This window comes from Tasmannia lanceolata, unplaced genomic scaffold, assembly GCF_043159265.1.
Source record: "Tasmannia lanceolata isolate RefF3 unplaced genomic scaffold, GAP_Taslan_0.1 ptg000037l, whole genome shotgun sequence".
Lineage (NCBI taxonomy): Eukaryota > Viridiplantae > Streptophyta > Magnoliopsida > Canellales > Winteraceae > Tasmannia > Tasmannia lanceolata.
The window spans coordinates 6901517-6919602 of NW_027518714.1; the positions used below are offsets into that span (position 1 = coordinate 6901517).

The 18086-nt window shown below is 38.6% G+C and overlaps 1 protein-coding gene and 1 non-coding gene across 2 annotated transcripts; both read right to left on the minus strand.

The window, feature by feature from the left end:
- Positions 1 to 996: 996 nt before the first annotated feature.
- Positions 997 to 4491, minus strand: LOC143862265 (GDSL esterase/lipase At5g45670-like). The gene is made up of 5 exons (XM_077373272.1): positions 4181 to 4491; positions 2402 to 2526; positions 2025 to 2270; positions 1595 to 1844; positions 997 to 1441 (listed from the first exon to the last, which is right to left on the minus strand). Exons 1-5 carry the CDS (start codon positions 4425 to 4427, stop codon positions 1218 to 1220), a joined length of 1092 nt encoding a protein of 363 aa, XP_077229387.1. The 5' UTR covers positions 4428 to 4491; the 3' UTR covers positions 997 to 1217.
- A 9550-nt stretch (positions 4492 to 14041) lies between these two features.
- On the minus strand, positions 14042 to 14113 carry TRNAH-GUG (transfer RNA histidin (anticodon GUG)). Its single transcript has one exon. It is a non-coding gene; the product is annotated as a tRNA-His (tRNA).
- Positions 14114 to 18086: the final 3973 nt, after the last annotated feature.

The window sequence follows — 18086 nt, forward strand, 5'->3', positions numbered from 1 at the left end:
GATTGCCTGACCTACTCATATAAATTTCTTACAAGGAAAAAATTGGGTGGGATTGAAGACGGTGTGATGCTTGTGTTCATTAGTCTTTTATTTCCTTTCTTGTGTGTAACTTTCTTTCCACATCTCAATGGGAAGGCTGGTCCTAATAAATGCAATAGGCACTTTCTAGGCAAAGGAGTAATATTGTGTAGGCACGTAATGGGTGGTTCCCACCTAGAAAATGATCCAATTTGCTCTTTGATTGGCTATGGATGGGTCATACCCCAAAATCTTCCCTCATATATGGTCCTTGTTTAGCTTTGATTTGTAGGGGTTGCCTCCTTGAATGCAGAATGTTTCCCTTTAATGAGTTTAAACATCCATTTGCAATGAATAAAAGGCTAGTCATAGGGTGGGGGTGATCTTGAGTGGCATGGCACATCCATAGTGGGGCCTTGAAGATGAACGCTTTAGATCAATGAATAAATGTTCCCGGCTTACTCTTGCTCATATTATTCCAATAGTCCCTCTTTGTCTTAATTAATTCATTCTTCTTTTTCCAACGCTTATCCTGCTGAAGGTCCATGAGGCATTGCCGGTTTTGATCTCAGCTTGAGTCGGATGTTAAATGGGCCTGTCCTAAAAAAAAGCCCCGATCAGATTACCAATCAGGTCCACAAAGTAAGAACCACAAAGGGCCCATTAACCATTCACATTTCCTTCCAAGCACGACCCACTTGTTTAATGGGATTGTCATTAAAGCAAGTGCAACCAAATTACGTCGTGGGTCCTCACAATAACAAAAAGGCGCCTATTGTTGGTTGGGTGGGCCTCTGAGTTATTACAAGGCCCAAACCAGCCCAACCTAGTCTGACGTTACAAATTGTGTCAAGCAGTTCTAGTGCACCCCACACATCAACCGTTCGATCATTTTAGATGATGCCCATGTATACATTAAATGTTTTAGAGTATATCTATGAAACCGCATTGTTAATTTATAGCAAAGAAAGCTAAAGATTGAGTAAACATTTTTTAATTGCCATTACTTTAAAGCTTAAAAAGATCTCAACAAAACTCTCTTTTACGAAAAGAAGACAACCTTATACGTGCTTTATACACGTAAATACTCCATTTTCCCAAATAATACGCATATGGCAAAGCCACATTTATTACAATAATGTAGTGCAGAAATAAATGAAGATCCCTATTAGGAACCACCATTGCCATTATCTCTATCTTCAAAGCTGAGCAAGATGACGAATGTCTATGGGGTAAGCATCAGAGGAAGACTGGGCACTGTAAGCTCTGCTAGCAAAGATCTTGTTGAAAGCTTCAGTTGGATGAAAAGCATCCCAGAAAATATACTGGTCTCTATTAGGACATGGAGTTTGCAAAGGTAGGCATGTAATTTGACCATTGTTCCTCCCAATTCCACAGCACCCCGCATTTGTGACAGTAAAACCTGTAAAACATTAGAGAAAATAACACTATTCAAATGATAAAACATAGAGCAGTAACATAAATTCCAGTGGGTTCTCGAGAAAAACACTTATCTTCGCACAGATTAAGACTTAAAAATTGAAATGGGTGCTTGAGATTTGAGATTAATTATTACCGTAGGATGAAGCGCGTGTCAAGACATCGCCGAAAATCCCATACCCATTCACATAGATGAATTTTGCACCGGGTAGATTGTTATTAAAATTATCCACGAGAGATTTAAGTTTCCCGTTAAATATCTGGATTGCACTGTTTATTCTGCTCACACATGTGGTAGCGCTATTTTGAGCTAATTCGCTAGGGCTGCATCCGACCTGTCCCACCCCTATCAATGCGACTTTCCTCGCCCCGTAATTGTATAAAGACTAGACAAAAATAAAAATAATTAGTCATTAAGATTCATAACCCAATTTCTAATTTCTTATCTATGTATGAACATTTGCTTACTTGACACAATTAATTTAATTTTCCAATAACATAATTAACATATGCTATAAAAAATGTACCACATTATACATTTATATCAAAGAAAGAACTAAACTAACCCTTAATTGTTGTGAATACTGTTGGAAGAGAACATCGGCGTATTGTGCGGGAGTGTACTGACGGCTGGATGAGTAAAAAGCAGGCATGAAATAGTTGTTGAGGTAATCGTTGCTACCCATTCCGACGGAATAAATACATTTGCTAAGGTAATTAGCAGCGGAATTTTCATCACCCAATATATTGACCACTTGTTGAACTGTAGTTCTATAATTCTGTAACTGACCATTCATACTGATTCTACTACCCTGTAGGAACATGTGAGTATTATCTGTTAAATGCATAAGAAGTGAAAGAAGATGGAGAAATTGGTGGGGATGATGTAAAAAATATACTTGAGAAGTGATTTTTTTGTACTGAATTTGGTTTAGCTAATTACCAGTTGTTGCCCTGTTTCATCCCTTATTCCGGCAGCGGCGGACGCATAATTTACTCCGGTGAGAACTTGTCGCCCTCTTGCACTTACATAAGGTGGAATGTAATCATTAAATCCCAAGAGTTGAGCTGTAACCCACAAAACACTGATCAGTTAGTATTTCGTTTTCACTAGAAAGTAATTAACCTATGGATTTGTTCAACAACCCAACTCAAGTCTGTTGTATAATCTATTTGACTCATCGAATTTTAGTACTATTAATAAACCTTTTTTTCTCATATGTTCAGATACTTATGCCCCATTCGTTTGAGATTGTGGAAACTGATTGCCTCCCAATCCTATTATTGGGCTCAAAATTAATGTAATTTTGGAGCCCAATAATAGGATTGGGGGTGACAATCAGTTGTCATAATCCCAAACGAACAGGGCCTTAGGCTAATGGTATTCCACTACCATGCTTTGATAACAAGACGAACTCAGCTTGTCTTTTCTAATTAAACCAGCTTTCCAAGGCTATATCAATTCTGAAAATGCTCTGAACTGCCAGTTAAGAAAGAAAGATAAGGTGAGTTCGTACTGTTATTAAAACATGGTAGGCCAATATTTGTAGCCTATATTTATCCATACATAAATACACATAGACGAATTTACATTTTAAGCTTGTATGGTGCACACACATCTTTGACTAGTGTGCCAACCCATATTTAATGAGCCCAGTATGATCTACAAGGCGCGTTAAAAGATATTTTCAATAGGTTGCGGTTAAATGATACGGAAGTGACCATCTGAGGGGTTATATACCCAACAGGAAAGTGATATTTTCACTACAATCAGTTTATCTTTTCATAAAAATGTCGGTGTTTCCATTCTCCATCCCTTTTATATGTTCATTTTTAGGAAAAGCTTAACAAAAGGGGGTGTGGAAAATCATTTCTCCATAATGAAATTACAAACAATTTCACCCAATTCAATCAAGTTCACGCATATTGCAGGATCGGGGAAGGGAGAATGAAAGCAATCCGTCGCTAAATAACTGCCAAGCTTAAATGCTTTCACCGCCACAACAAAAACACAATAAATCCCCCCGACAATAAGCACATTGGCAGATATCCAAAATGGGAAAAGTTACTGAAATGTAAAAGTACGTAAATCTTTATGGTAAGAAAAGGCTAGAAAGGAACAAAAATGAAGATTCCCTATTCTAGCTTTCATTTTCCATTTCCTAAGATGGATGGTACATATTAGTCACTTTTTTTTTTGGGTAGGTAAGATGGGATTGAACCACCCACATCAAGGTTGAAGAGCAAAAGCCTTGACCATTGAGCTAGAGGCTCCGCTCAATCCCTACAGTGTAATCACTCGTTCTAAACTTTTGTTATAAATTTCCAACCGTCAGATCATGTCATCATGATAATCAAAAGATGGTAGTCAGATTGGAAGGATACAACAAAGTCGATAGGCACAGTGGCCCCACCTCTCGAATGTATACCGAGAATTCAGTGTAGGTAACTGGTCCAAGGCCACACTGTGGCCCCTATCTAAGATCAGACTGTTTTTCACGATGATAACGCATACACTCAAACTTTGACCTAAGTGCTTACAATGGATCATTTCTACAAGAAAAGAGTCTCCCTAATGAGTGGCCTAATAGGATGATATATAGGTGTGATGTAACACAATTTCAAAATATGATTATGACCATTTTTTTTTTGTGCTGGATAGAGGCTGACAAAGGACGGAATTAAAGAAAATGTCGAAAAGAAGAGAAGATGAGAAGATTACCAATAACATCAACTGTAGTTCGGCCATTGCAGAACCTTCCGGTAGGTCCGGCAGGGAAGTCGATCCCATAGGGCCTGTAATTGGCTCTTGCCAATGAAGGGATTGCGTTGTTATTGCCATTATCGACTAACGAGTCACCGAAAATGAAGTAGCAAGGGACTTGAGGGTCCGATTTAACAATAGAAAGTGAATTGAAGAACAAGATTAAGAGACCCATCACCCACATTTTCCTAGATTGAGAAGCCATAAGGGAGATTAAGAGTAGAGAGGAGTTGGTGGAAAAGAAGGGGAGCGAAAAGATGTGTGAGGAAATTAGAGTGACAAAAGATAAATTTATAGGCGAGAAGGAAGAGAAGGGATATCGAGTAAGGCACATAAGTGACTTTCGTTTTCGCTTTTACGGTTGAGAGAGTGGATCGATGCATTTATTTCACGCGGACATAACGTGGATTTAGTAGTGCCAGATCGGGAGCATGAAAGCATATAGTGGATACTTGTGCACTTCCCAAAGTGCCCCTATTAGCATATTATTGATTAAATCTCCATTGTAAATAGTTCGAGTTGGCACTGAATCCATATGAGTCTACTTCACTATTTAATTACTTAGGCCTGTTTGTTTTGGATTTTGAGAACCAATTGTGAGTTCCAAATTGATTATCGGACCCAAACATAACTTTGGGTAGGATCCATCCAACCCCTTGTGAGCTCTTTTAATAAAACTCCACCATTTCAAAAAAAAAAAAAAAAAAAGAAAAAAATCAGGATGGGATCCATCTGCAGGTAGAAAATATTGTCCAAAACCAACACTTTGAAAAGACTAGAAAAACCTCAAAATATACCGTCTTCACCTCCAATTACCATGGGAGAAGGATCATCTAATCAAGGTGGGAGCATTGGCGGTGGGCCACTTTCATGATGCCCAGACCCGATCGCCATACTTCGCGAAATCATGACCGTTGCTCTTGTAGAGCCACCATTAGGCGACCCACATGGTTTTGCTCTAATGGACATCCCAAAACTTTAGCTTTTCTTGGCAGAACAATAAATGAGACTTTAGGGATCGAGGGCTTAGATGATCCGATCAAGGTGTTCTCAATGACATTGAGCTAGACTTGTGGTTGATCAAGGGATCTGATCTCATAACAAGGCAGAAGTGGGCCCCATTAAGTGCATTTTAAAAAGCCGGAATACAAAATCAAATTGACCAGTTGATCTTATTTTTTATAATAGTAATTGATCAGATGATCTTAACATCCAAATTAGTCCCTGTTCCTTATGGATTTTGAGTCAAAAACTGATTATTGGGTTCAAAGTAAAAGGCAATTTTGAGTTCTGTAATCAGTTTCGGACTCAAATTCCAAAACAAACCAGGCCTTTAGCTTTTGCCTATTGACAAAGTTTACTTTGAACCATCCATTTGATGGCATTTAATCCAATGGAAAACTTGCATTCATTTCGAACTCCTGTATAAAGAGTTGCATATAAAGAAGGTAGGACCATTTCTTCATTGCAAGGAAAGTCAAAAGGTTTTTCTAATCCACAGTACGCTCTCAACTGCCAATCAGAGTAGCAGTAAAGGAAGTGTTGGGGAAGGATGAGGAAAGCCATTTTGGTTGAGCAAGTAACATGGGTTGGGGCAGGGGCAGGGGCAGGTCGCCGACGAGGGACGTCATATATATGCATAAGCTGTCATCACCGACTTTAAACGATTTAGCCAAGACCGCCAAGTCAAGTAAACCAGGGTAGGTTTGGACTTTTTTTAGAGTAATTAGGGCTAGGGTTGAGCACCTTCACCCTTCGGAGTACATTAAGTAATCACCTTCCCTTACTCTGTGCTGAGTTAGATTTTAGGCGTTGAATTACCAAGCCTAATAAATAGGGGTGTTCGTTCGGTTATAACCGAACCGAATAGACCGAAATTTGATAACTGAAATAATTTCGATTATCAAATTTCGATAACCGAAACTTTCAAAAACCGAACCGATTAAAAATTCGGTTATAACCAAATAACCAAATAGTGGGAGAAAAAGAGGAAAAAAAAGTAAAATCTCAGTTTTGATCGGAGGGCTAGGGATCATCCTATCGAAATGATTTTTTGAGCACAACCTAATTAAGTTGTGATCAATCAAATGGACGATTTTGATCATCCTATGGAGTGCCCATATAGCACTTTTTTTTGGAAAAATAATGGTATTTATCCATAATTTCGGTTATTCAGTTAACCAAATTTTTTTTGTTGTTGAGATAACCGAACCCGAACCCGAATAACCGAATTTCCAAAAAAAAATAACTGAAACCAAAAGGGAAAAAACCGAACCGAACCGACCAAACCAATTCGGTTCGGTTCGGTTATTCGGTTATAACCGAATAATGAACATCCCTACTAATCAGCCCAATGTTATTAGAGGTGATCAAACTTTCCTCTGTCCTACAAAAATTGAACTGCTTTTCCTTGGCTGATGAAAGCAATGTAAGCAACGTGTGTTTTGTTTTGTTTTTATTTTTTGTTTTTTGTTTTTTGTTTTTTGTTTTGGTATTTGTGTGTGTGCACCCAAAGAGATCTATTAGGCTGCTAATTTCATTTTTGCTACAGTTGACTTGTATTCTTTTGGGAGTGATTTCTAGGACGATATTATCCACTTGCCGAGTGTTACGGTTCTTTCGTCTAATGAAGAGGTTAAATGGGCACTTGCTATGCCACACACTTTGTACATATGGCACAACAAGTCACAGATCATAGGCCATGCGAACAACACTAGAATAAATGACACCATGACATGAGGCCAAGGGTGGCTTTTGCTGGGCAATTGCAAGGGAGCAGCACACCATTGCCAAGGGATTGGGTTCTCACTCTCCAATAGGTTTACTATGTTATCAGGATTATTTTTGGTAACTATACCAAGTTCTTCTATTCTCTAGAGGCTTTCTTTCAGGGTTATGAGAAATAAATTCTCAATTTCAAATTCTTAGAGTAGTAAGGCAGAGAAAAAGCATGCAAGGAAATCTTCTGTCTCCCTGGTGGATGTAGGTACACAGCCGAACCACTTAAATATTGCTATTCTATTTGTCGATATTCTATTTTCTTTAGTGATTTTGTGCTTTGATCCAATTCGAATTATTCATGAACATGTATTTAGTACTCTAATTCGAAGGACCCAATTATGCTAATTGCTTTAATTATAAAAAAACAAGGGATTTGCTAGCGTCCATCTCAGAAGGCATTTCACAGATGGCCTGTTGCGTGGCCTCACCGGCTCACTTTTTAGTAGATTTTGTCTTCATTCACAAGGTGGTTGCTCTGACATGCAACAGGCCATCCACGAAATGCCTTCTGTGATGGACGCTAGCAAATCCCTAAAAACAATTATTTTCTTATATCTTACTTATTACCTATTGGGGCTTTTCACCACGGGGAAAAAAATTAAGTCCTTGGATAAGTTGTCTTGGAGATTGGTCATACTACTTGAAAATCTTAAAATCATCTCATCCTCCACATCTACTTTTATCTGCGTATGGGAGGGCTCTAGACAAAAAAGAAGTGGAGAACCTTTCAGAAAGTCTAGAGTTTTGTAGAAGCCTTTTGGAAATCTCCTATAAGATTCTAGAAGTTTCTAGACATTTTTAGAATCATATGGAGAATTCTAGAATGTTCTAGAGATCTCTAGTGAATTTTAGAATATTCTAGACATCTCTAAATTTATGTAGGGTATTCTACAATATTCTAGAACCTTATAGAGGAGTAGAAGACTCTAGAAGATGAGGCATGTAAATATTCTAAAGACTTCCTAATTTTAAGGGTTGGATATTTCTAGAGAGTTCCGCTAGAGGAGGCGGGATATACTTCTAGTAAGAGACTTTTCTAGAGATTCATTTGTATTATGACACTTGTAATAAGCATGGCTATACATTGCTGATGCCATTGCCTAATGAAGGGGTGAAGCAAGTTGTATAGCTTTGTGAGCAACACAAAGTGTTCTCTAGTGTTTACTTATTCAGTTAGTATGCTTCTACTTCTTTCTCTTCTCTAGCTCACTAGTTTTAAGAGTGTTGCTATCTAGGAAGGCTGACTTAGTCACTCTACGGGGTGATGAATGCCTAAGTGCCGCACGGGTGCGCTTGGAGAGATCAAGCCCGTGACATCCTTTCTTCCTGGTTATGTTTTTGTAATACCTTATCCAAGAAAGAAGTTCAACTGAACCGAAGATGGCAAGTCGATCCAAGGATAAAATAAACCTTGGCTTGCTATCCCCAAGAGTGATCCTATTCCAATGGATGGAAGGGCATAGTTCAACAAGATCCATACCATTATCTATCTAGTGGGGCCACCTTAAAAAAGAAACATCTATCTAGTGGGGCCTATCATTTGAACCCAGCCCAAAATTACACCTAGTAGCTAGGTTATCCTAACCAAGGTTTTAAATTTTGATTTCGTAAAGCGTTTCGGTCCTCACCGAAACCGGAATTTTCTTCCGAAATTCTGAAATTTCAGGCAAAATCTACGAAACAAATTGAACGGCTATTTTTTCTCATATTTTATTTCGATCGAATTTGAAATTTGGCCTAAATTTAGGGATAATATTAAATAAATATCAAAATCCAGATTTTTGGGTGAAATCCCTTAAATTTCGGATTTCGGCTCGGGGAAGACGAAATTTATTTATTACCGTTTCGAGTATATGCGATTTCTGTTTCGTTCTCGACAGAAACCCGAAATTTCGGATTTCGGTCGAAATTTGAAACCTTGATCCTAACTGATCAATTGGGAAAGATTTGGGGACTGTAATGATCCACACCCAACGTCTAGAGTCCTCCGATCTCACTGTTATGATCATATATCCAACGTGATTCATGTGAAACAACCAATTACTCGAAAAGCTTAAGCTGCTAAATTGGTGTTATACTGTTATATATCCGCTGTTAGGCAAGCTCTGATTCCGTGTGAAACAACTAATTACATCAAAAGCTTAAGCTGATGGAGTTGAGAGTTATTTGATTATTTATAGTTGAATAATTTATAGGTTGCAGGCTTGCAGATCATCGATTATGGGACCCACCACATGAATGCACCAAAAGCAGAGTTGGACAGTACAGAAACGATAAGCATGTTTCCATAGCTTGCCAGTGTCATTTTATTCGGAGAGAATGTCATTTTCATGCTTTTTGTGCACTTAATGAGGAGTTGCAGGTTTGTTTACGCATGCAGTTAAAGGCAGTGAAGAAGAACAAATGTTGAGATGAGATTAGGTTGGGTCATGTCTGTACTCTGTCAGGGACTGAGCCAGGGATTTGCTCTAGAGGGGGCAAAGGATGGTGGTTTTATAACAATTACTAAATTAATACGAAGTAAAAAAATATCAAAAATTGACATAAATTTCAAATCAAATTGCTTTTGATTTATAAAAAAATATCAAAAACTCTTAACTCGAAGGGGTCAGACAATACTTTGGAAATTAAAGAGAGTCGGACATTTCCGCAAACTCGAAGGGGGCAGACAATACTTTGGAAATTATAGTGGCAAAAATTTTCGGCAAAAATCCAGGCTCCGTCTAACTCTGTAGTGTATTAAAGATTGCAACTTAAATGCGAGTGAAAGGTCAATAGCGTGTGGCCTACATTGCTCCCACACCAGACATCTTAATGCAGGAATCAACGTCCACTTTAGGGCATTAATATTGGAGAATGGGTCGTCATACGACTAGGTCTAAAACTTGCTGCCGACCTTGATGCACTCAAACTGTAATAACATATTTCAAAACTTGGCCATCTAGTCTACTCAAAACTGGCACGCACTAGTTGAATTAACTTGCCAGTGAAATGAATAGATTAGTCAAGATTCAAGATAGTGTAAAATTGATTCCACATGCATTTCAGATCTGATTGTGGTCACATTTTATACAAGGTATCAAAGAGTATTAATTACGAGAAAGGTGTCACTTAATGATCATATGCCACCTTAACCATATTACACTTCCTTCTTCCGACTCGTACTCCTTACTATGCCCATGCTTCTGGTGTACCAGGTTTTTTACCTATCTGACTATAAGAAAAAAAAAATCTGAGAACCTGCTGTACAACTTGGTACGGTGCGGCTGATGTACTCGATTTGCAATCTCATAACTTGGGAGAGTCAAAGGAGTTTTAATTGACTTAGTAAGACAAGACGTGGACTTGAATCTATAAAAACTCAGTTACGATAAAAAGGAGTTGATTCGGGATTTGATATTGCCGTGACTTTGTTTTGAAAATGAAACCAACTCTTCATGTTTAATATGTTTTAAACTAGATGTCAAAGGCTAATACAATTCCCAAAAAGCTCTCAGTTGGTCAAAGCATATAAAACAAGGTAAGTTTGTCTCATTATCAAAATATGATTATGCCAATATCGGTAGCCTTGATCTAATGGCCGCCGTGTTCTGGTTTTTGGAAGGGCACCCTTCAGTTTAGCATTTCTCATAAAACTAATAACATTACCCAACAAAAAGGGCTGAAAAAATTATAACAAATAATTGTCTTATATAGTAGGCAGAGTCTCTAGGTCAACCATGTGGCTATCATTACTGCACTCATTCAATCAATGGGCCTAGCTAATGGCCCTTTTTTTTTTTTTCAAATATGATTGGGAAAACTTGGTTCCAAGGGATTTGCTAGGGAGTATGGACCATAGCAGAAGGCATTTCGTAGAGGCTCACTTTTCAGCAGATTTTGTCATCATTCACAAGATGGCTTCTGACATGCAACAAGACCATCTGTGAAATGCCTTCTGCGATGGTCCCTAGAAAATCCCCGTTCCAAATATAAAGAAGAAAGTGAAAATGAGCACTAACTGGCCATTTTCAATGTTTTTGCCATTATTTGGGATTTGAGCTCTTTTTTGTGTTTTCTTGTACACCTGTAACCATGGAAGATCGTTTTTTTTTAATCGAAATGTTTATTTTAAGAAGGAAATGATACATGCAGGCTTGTGTTAAGGTCATCTCAAACAAACCTCAACCCTCCCTAGTCCCAATGCTGCGGCTTTTATTAGGGCACGGGTGTATTTGTCTGTTCTTGAAAGGAAATGGGAGACGATATTTTCACCCCCTCTGCAGTATGAATTTGCCCCCATTACAACGGGATCAGGGGCAACTTTAACGCTTATGGACATCAAATCATGTTAAAAGCGGGGTGAATGCGTTTTGCCGGGGGATATCATCGCCCTTCAAAATTAGTTATTATAGTGTGACAAGCACATGGCACAAGAGAGAGGATTGTCAAAGGGACATCCCTGATATGGGCGTGTCTTCCTAGCAGATCACAGTAAATCCCGAAAACTGTTAATCCCCACTGCCATATTTTGATAATGTTACTAAACACTTAGTCATCTCGTTCATGAGAGATTTCATTATACAGATTAGGTCATGTGGTTCCACACAGAAGCAAAGATCCCACATCGGAAAAGTGAATGGATGCGGATGATGGGCTGATAAGGACTTCGGCATCCTAACATTAACGGCTAGCTTTTAAAGGTGAGTATTGGACCGTGTTCAGGGTAGAAGTAGGCCGAAAAAGCTAGACTATTAGATTGCATTTCATGAGAAATTATATGGTGTAAGGCCTTGCAACAATAAGGTAGAGGTACACCATATAAATACTCTGCATTTCATATGGGAAGCAAAAGGTTAAGGATTTGAAATCGAGGGCTGAAAGCTAAAAATTAACTGAACAAAAAGGAGGGTCTCGTAGGGTTACGGGTGGCAACGGGGCGGGATGTTGCACTCCCCCGTCCCCGTCCCCGTCCCCTCCTCAAGAAAAATTCCCCATCCCCGCCCCACCCCGATCCCCGCTTCGGGGATGGAGGGTTATCCCCATCCCCGCACTGCACACTATGGGGAAAAATTCTCCGCGCCTTTCCTGTCTTTCTATAATAAAAATTTCTACTTTTTTTAATCTAATTAAACACTTAATAAATAAGAATCCAAATTTCCAAACAAAATTATAACAATTTATGGAAAGAGAGCCACTTATAGGGATATTTATGTAATTTTATAGATGAGGATTACGGGGAGGGGCGGGGCCAGAGGCATCCCCATCCCCGCTTCAAGGGATTTTTGCAATCCCCACCCCGTACCCATCCTGCTTTGATCGGGGAATCCCCGCCCGTGCAGGGTGGATCCCCGTTTCCGCGGGTTTAATTGTCACCCATAAGTAGGGTAGCAATTCCTGCCCTCTTGGCGTACCGTTTGAAATCGCCGTCTTGCAAAACGGTGTTTTTGTTCAAAACGGCATTTTGCCAAACGGCGTTTTCATGTTTGGTTCGCCAGATCAAAACGGCATTTTAAACGGCAAACGGAGGTATTGTGTGTTTGGTTGCAAATGCCCCAAAACGGAGTTTTAGTGGTAAAATGACCAAAAAGGCCATTGTTTGGTTGGCCTCAATGTAACTCAACTACTCTGTCATTAGGCCCAATATTAAAAGGTCAGTATGATCTCATTCAAACACTATTAAAATTAAACATCATTGTCAACAAAAAAAATGGCTATACCTTTAGGGTTCTTCTCCTTCTTCTTCTTAACGGCCGGATTTGACGGATGAGTGGAGGCAGTGAGGCAGACGAGTGGGTTTGCAACTTTGCAAAGTAGATGAAGAAAGTAAGAAACTAGGGTTTCTTTTAATTCTTTTGTCTTTAAAAAATCAAAATTAAGAGATCATATAATGATATCAGCAGCCCCATTGTTTTGAATTAAATATTAACAATTTAACAAATTTGTGTCCTCAAGAATGATATTAATACCCCCACTTTTTTTGTATTTGACGTAACGCATAAAGTCGCACGCATATATGTAAAAATGGATTTTGGTGAGGGCAAACACGTAAAAACCCACAGCCTAAAAACTCCGTTCAAAACAGCGTTTTGCAAACGGACCTCCCTCCCCCCCCCCTCAGTTTGCAAAACGCCGTTTTGAGGGTTCAAAACGGTGTTTCAAACGGTGGCTGCGCACCCAAACATTCCCAAACGGCCGTTTGGCCGCAAAATGCCCCAAAACGGAGTTTTAGTGGTAAAATGACCAAAAAGGCCATTGTTTGGTTGGCCTCAATGTAACTCAACTACTCTGTCATTAGGCCCAATATTAAAAGGTCAGTATGATCTCATTCAAACACTATTAAAATTAAACATCATTGTCAACAAAAAAAATGGCTATACCTTTAGGGTTCTTCTCCTTCTTCTTCTTAACGGCCGGATTTGACGGATGAGTGGAGGCAGTGAGGCAGACGAGTGGGTTTGCAACTTTGCAAAGTAGATGAAGAAAGTAAGAAACTAGGGTTTCTTTTAATTCTTTTGTCTTTAAAAAATCAAAATTAAGAGATCATATAATGATATCAGCAGCCCCATTGTTTTGAATTAAATATTAACAATTTAACAAATTTGTGTCCTCAAGAATGATATTAATACCCCCACTTTTTTTGTATTTGACGTAACGCATAAAGTCGCACGCATATATGTAAAAATGGATTTTGGTGAGGGCAAACACGTAAAAACCCACAGCCTAAAAACTCCGTTCAAAACAGCGTTTTGCAAACGGACCTCCCCCCCCCCCCCCCCCCCTCAGTTTGCAAAACGCCGTTTTGAGGGTTCAAAACGGTGTTTCAAACGGTGGCTGCGCACCCAAACATTCCCAAACGGCCGTTTGGCCGCAAAACGGTGTTTCAAACGCCAAACGGTGTTTTAAACGGTACGCCAAACACGCACTTAACCAAAAAGGGACTTCCCCTATAGCACGTGTGTATCATAGACGTTTTTTCACCGTCCAATCAACATCTGTCGAACCATATTTTAGTTCAGAACCCGTATGTGAAACAAAGAAACCCCCAACAAAAACGAATGTGGCTGCTGGGATTCGAGCCCAGGTCTCCACGGCCACAACGTGGAATTCTCACCACTAAACTACAGCCACTTATTGTTGCTAAATTCCTTTTTTCAAAAGGTAAATATTAGTGAACTGCATGAAGTAGTAATCGACTCAATTCTGACGACTCCCAATCTATAGGAAGTTTTTACGGTGGACGGATGTGTAGCTGCATGTGCAGCAAAATATTGCGGTGGAAACTACATGATTGGATGATCGAAACCATTCATTTGTGGACCCCAACATAGATAGGCCCAACCCTGAAACTATTTTCCACAGGATGATCTTAGCACTCCGATTTGTGGAGGTTTATAATGGTTTAAATCATCCAATTATGTGGGCCCCGCAGTAACACTCATTCACCATATGGAGAATGATTTGAGGATCCACAAAGCGGACGATCCGGTTCATTCAACTTGGGGCCCACTACCGATTAGATAATCCTAACCGTCTATTTTTCAAGGAAAAAGGACAAGTCGACGATCGGGGTCCATAAGCTTGAACGTCGATGGAAAAGTCATGAGTGAGGTCATCTTTTCAAAACCCATCTGTCTTTCTGTTTTTCGCACTTTGCAGGATTTGGAGCATCCCAAGAGTGAAGAGAGTTCTACCCATGTTTTCTAGATGTCTCCCCCTGTCACTTTCCTCATTATTTAAATTTTCATGGGTTTTAGTTGAAAAGATTCATCAAACATGAAGCAATGGCTGACTATCATAAACTGGTAGATAACAAATTCTATGATTATTGTCAGGTTCAAACTAAAAAAATATAGACCCGTAGCTTATAAGCAATAAGGCTGATTTTGCAACGATGTGGTTTAAAGTTTAAAAGTTTAAACATCTCGTTTTTAAGGAATTTGCAGAAGCAGACTATGGTGGGCAGATTATCATAAGAACGCTCATCAATTGTTTGACTAATTGCTTGAAAGAGATTTCATAGGTTTTTGTAGTTCTTACAATTTAGGACATTAGAGTTGTGAACTATAGTTCGATGAGCCATGGTGCTACTTTTCATGCCTCTGTTTGTGTGGAAATTTTTTACTTATTGTGTTTTTTTTTTTTTTTCCCCTGGATGAAAAGTTTTTCTTCTTTGTGAGAAGAATTCTTATGTTATATCTGAAAAGGGTCACTTGCGTTGCACTAATCTTGTGGCAGCATTTGCATTGTAGTGCATGCTTCAGTTAATATTTCAATTCCTCTCTGCAATCTTATCTTTTGTTGAATTCCTCCCTAAATGGAACACATTTCTGTTTTATTTTGTTTTTGTATAATGGATCTTGCTTTAAGGTTGCACACTATGTAGTATGCACATAGGATCGACAAGATTTGTTAACGTGGACCATCATTTAGACCTAGGTTCCCGGTTGCTCATACATCTTTCTTTGTATTTTTATGTGATGGATGCGCATATTTTTTCTCAAAAAAGAGCTAGTGATATTTGCACAATCATGTCTTGACAATGACACAAACTCACCTTGTCTTTTTTTTTTTTTTTTTAATTGGCCATTGAGAGCTTTTTAGGAATTGTAATAGCTTTTGATAGCTGGTTAAATAATAAAAGACTAGGTGAATTTGTGTCATTATCAAAACATGGTAGTGCAAATATCAATAGCAAAAAAATGTAGGGGTTGCAACTCTGGTCGATTTTTGGGAAGTTGGGTTGATCTTTACTCTGGAGATCGGGTCGGGTACGGGTTACAGGAGGATGTGTGGTACACAATTTCTTCCTACATCCTTCTCATTCCTCCTCATTCTCTATAAATGTATTTGCCTCTCATCGTTTTCATTAGAATAATCTCTTTAGCCTTGCTCTTTTGGTTTATGCTATAAATAAGATCCCTGCATTTACATTTGTATAATGTGTTTGCATGTTTCCTAACTCATTGGAAGTGATTGTTAAACCATGAGTTTGTGAACATTTATGTCAAAAAAACATATGTTTTGAATTAAATGCTGACGATTTCTATAGCTTGCAGTATTGCATTTTGAATTTCATTTTCATGTATCTTTGCAATCTCATATCCATTTTCCACTTAGTTCTAGGAAGCATCAATAGTTTCTGAGTTTTCGAATTGAATTTGGGACTTTTAAGTTATCCTCTATAATTCCTCTGTTTCCTTTGCCCAAGGCACCACCAAATTAGGTGATGGGTTTGGAGACAGTGTCCAAGCCGAAAAGTGTGGGTTTCTCGGATTCTGTCAAGAGGAACATCTGATATGTTGATGAACTCCTTGGGTAAGTTCAGCAACTTTGTGTGTGTATCTTCATATTTAAGACGTGGTTGACTACCGTGTGGGTGGGGAGTTGTGGGTCAGATTTGCATATAGAGACACAATGGGTCCTTTGGATTTTGAATAAATTTCAGTCTTTTTGCATTTGCATTGTGATGGGGACAACAACAATGGGCGTGAATTCAAGGTTTTCAAGTGCAGACGTGGACGAGACTGATGGTTGAGACTCTAGCATGGGCCACAGATATGGGTGTTTTTTTTTATTTATCTTCTATTTTCGTCGTTTTATTTGTAGCCTACTTTTTAGGCATCAAATCTCATCCGTTTGGTATGTTTTTTGGTATTATTAGATAGGTTTTTCAATTACCTATCTAATGAGCCCAAGATCACATGGTTTGGATGTGATTTGAGTGTTTTTAGGAAGTGGTATGGGTCTAATATGGGATTACTATTTTAGGTAAGTTTTTAATGTGCTCTTTCATATTAATTAATGTGCTCTTTAATGTGTATTATATATATTCTTGAGTTATTGATATTATTTCTCTTTAATTACTTTCCAAACCCCAACCTTTTTGGGTTGCTTGACTTAAATGGAAATTCATGCACCATTCACATGCTTTAGTTATAAAAAGGATCATCTTGAGATGATTCAATAGCAAGAGAATAAGTTTCAGGGCATTGGCTTGGTGAAAAAATTGGTAACTGAGTAGTTCAGTGTCAAGGTTATCTAGATGACTACATGACATTGTCTTCATTGGAAATATGTTTTCTGATTTTGGTCTAATTTGTCTCATGCAATTTAAGGTGAAATGATGGACAAAATGTATCCGTTTGGTTTTTATTTCTTTCACATGGCACTTGCCATTGTGATCTATCATGCGATTCTTTTCTTAGGAGATTTAGGCCCTGTTCGTTTAGGATTGTGACAACCGATTGTAGGGCCCAAACCGATTACTGTTAATCTTGAGTCCATTAATCAGTTTGGGACCCCACAATTCCACTTTCCATTTAGACCACTCAATCACATGGCTGACATGAAGTGATTATGTAATTCACATGGCTGCCATGAAGTGATACCATGTGAAACAACCAGTTACTCCAAAAGCTTAAAGCTGATGGAGAAGGTGTTATTTATTCTTTATACTTTAACATTCCCCCTCACGTGTGGCCCCTCTTTCTGGGGTTGGCCTACACGTGGCACATGTGGCCCCTCTTTTGGGTTTGGCCATTGAATGTGGATTTTTCCTACCAAGGAGGTTTGAACTCTTGACCTTTGGCTCTATACCGTGTGAAAACAACCAGTTACTCCAAAAGCTTAAGCTGATGGAGATGTCGTTATTTATTCGTTTATACTTTAACAATGTTATAAGGAGAACGAAGCATGATAGTCTTTATATGCTTGCATAAGTGATCTAGAAGAACTGCTTGAGTTTATCTTACATATTTAAAATTTACCCAAGTTATGCTGTATTTGAGAGACACTTCCTGGAAGTTGATGTCATTTGAATTTCTCATTAAGAAGATTCCTCTTATACTTGTTCACATCTAATTCTAGTTTAGAACATTGAGTTAATGTTTTTGGTGAGCATCACTTCTTTCTTCAATTGGAGAAACTTGAGCTCTTTTGTTAATTAATAACATAATGTCTATGATTCGGTAATTACTCTTTCCCAGGCTTTGAGCATTCTGCATCAAACCTTGTGGGTTCTATTCAACATGATGGTCTACCTCTGAATGTTGGTTCTCTCGCCCCATCTCTAATAGAGGTATGAATTCAGCTCATCATTCTC

Coding starts and splice junctions, on each gene's coding strand:
- LOC143862265 (XM_077373272.1), bottom strand. CDS start 4,427: ATGGCTTCTCAATCTAGGAAAATGTGGGTGATGGGTCTCTTAATCTTG. Junction 2,271..2,401: donor ATGAAACAGGGCAACAACTG/GTAATTAGCTAA, acceptor ATGTTCCTACAG/GGTAGTAGAATCAGTATGAA. Junction 1,845..2,024: donor AGTATTCACAACAATTAAGG/GTTAGTTTAGTT, acceptor ATTTTTGTCTAG/TCTTTATACAATTACGGGGC.